Source organism: Octopus bimaculoides, chromosome 28 (genome assembly GCF_001194135.2).
Source record: "Octopus bimaculoides isolate UCB-OBI-ISO-001 chromosome 28, ASM119413v2, whole genome shotgun sequence".
In the NCBI taxonomy this organism is placed as follows: Eukaryota; Metazoa; Mollusca; class Cephalopoda; order Octopoda; family Octopodidae; genus Octopus; species Octopus bimaculoides.
Window position 1 is genome coordinate 14,934,496 of NC_069008.1, and position 957 is coordinate 14,935,452.

The following is a 957-nucleotide window of genomic DNA, read 5'->3' on the forward strand; positions in this document are numbered from 1 at the left end:
GAAAGGAAAAAGAGAAAAAGAGGAATATTTAATCAGTTTTGTATAAATTTGATGATATTCTCTTGTCATTTTATTCATACACTGAGAGGTACGCCACACCTTTTGAGGAACTTTATTGTTTAATTCTTTTTGCTTCAGTCATTTGACTGCAGCCAAGCTGGAGCACCGACTTTAGTCGAACAAATCGACCCCAGGAATTATTCTTTGTAAGCCTAGTACTTATCCTATCGGTTTCTTTTGCCGAATCGCTAAGTTACGGGCATGTAAACGCACCAACATCAGCTGTTAAAGATGGTGGGGGAACAAACACAGACACACAAACATACACGCGCGCGCGCACATACACACACACACATGTATACATATACACCATGGGCTTCTTTCAGTTTCTGTCTACCAAATCCACGCACAAGGCTCTGGTTGGCCCGAGGCTATACTAGAAGGCACTTGCCCAAGGTGCTACGCAGTGGGACTGAACCCGGAACCATGTGGCTGGTAAGCAATCTACTTACCACACGCACCTACTCCTGCGCCTATGTTGATAATTGCTATTGTTATTTATTTTTCTACACAAATGTTCTGCCACAGTCCACTTGCCCCTCGTGTTGTATTGTCCATATTATTTTGTGTTCGGGCCTGGTGGCCAATAAAGAAAAGACTACTACTACTATTACTACTGCTGCTAATGCTGGTGGTACTACTGCTTCTGTTTTTTTTTTTCAGGAAACCACTGGATAAAAGTATATTCCATATCAAAGGGAGCTGGTTCGGATGTCTATAGATCGTTTCTAAATATAGGAGATCGAGCATTATGGAAAGTGGATGCTTGCATCGGAATTTATTGCCCTAATTTCTTCCGACACTCCATTCTTGACGTCTGGGAACAGATTCCGATTCATGAGGTACGTATTTACACACACACGCACACACACATACGGACACACACACACACACACA

General features: G+C 42.4%; 2 protein-coding genes across 2 annotated transcripts in view; both read left to right on the top strand.

Moving 5' to 3' along the window:
* Nucleotides 1–957, top strand: part of LOC106878991 (histone deacetylase 2) — a 219,318-nt gene that overhangs the window by 206,167 nt on the left and 12,194 nt on the right. The gene's annotated exons all lie outside the window — the stretch shown is intronic.
* LOC106882098 (uncharacterized) overlaps nucleotides 1–957 on the top strand; it is a 28,998-nt gene that overhangs the window by 3,771 nt on the left and 24,270 nt on the right. Inside the window, exon 3 of the mRNA XM_052977795.1 lies at nucleotides 724–902. Coding sequence (XP_052833755.1) covers nucleotides 724–902 — 179 coding nt within the window. The remainder of the gene's footprint in view (nucleotides 1–723; nucleotides 903–957) is intronic.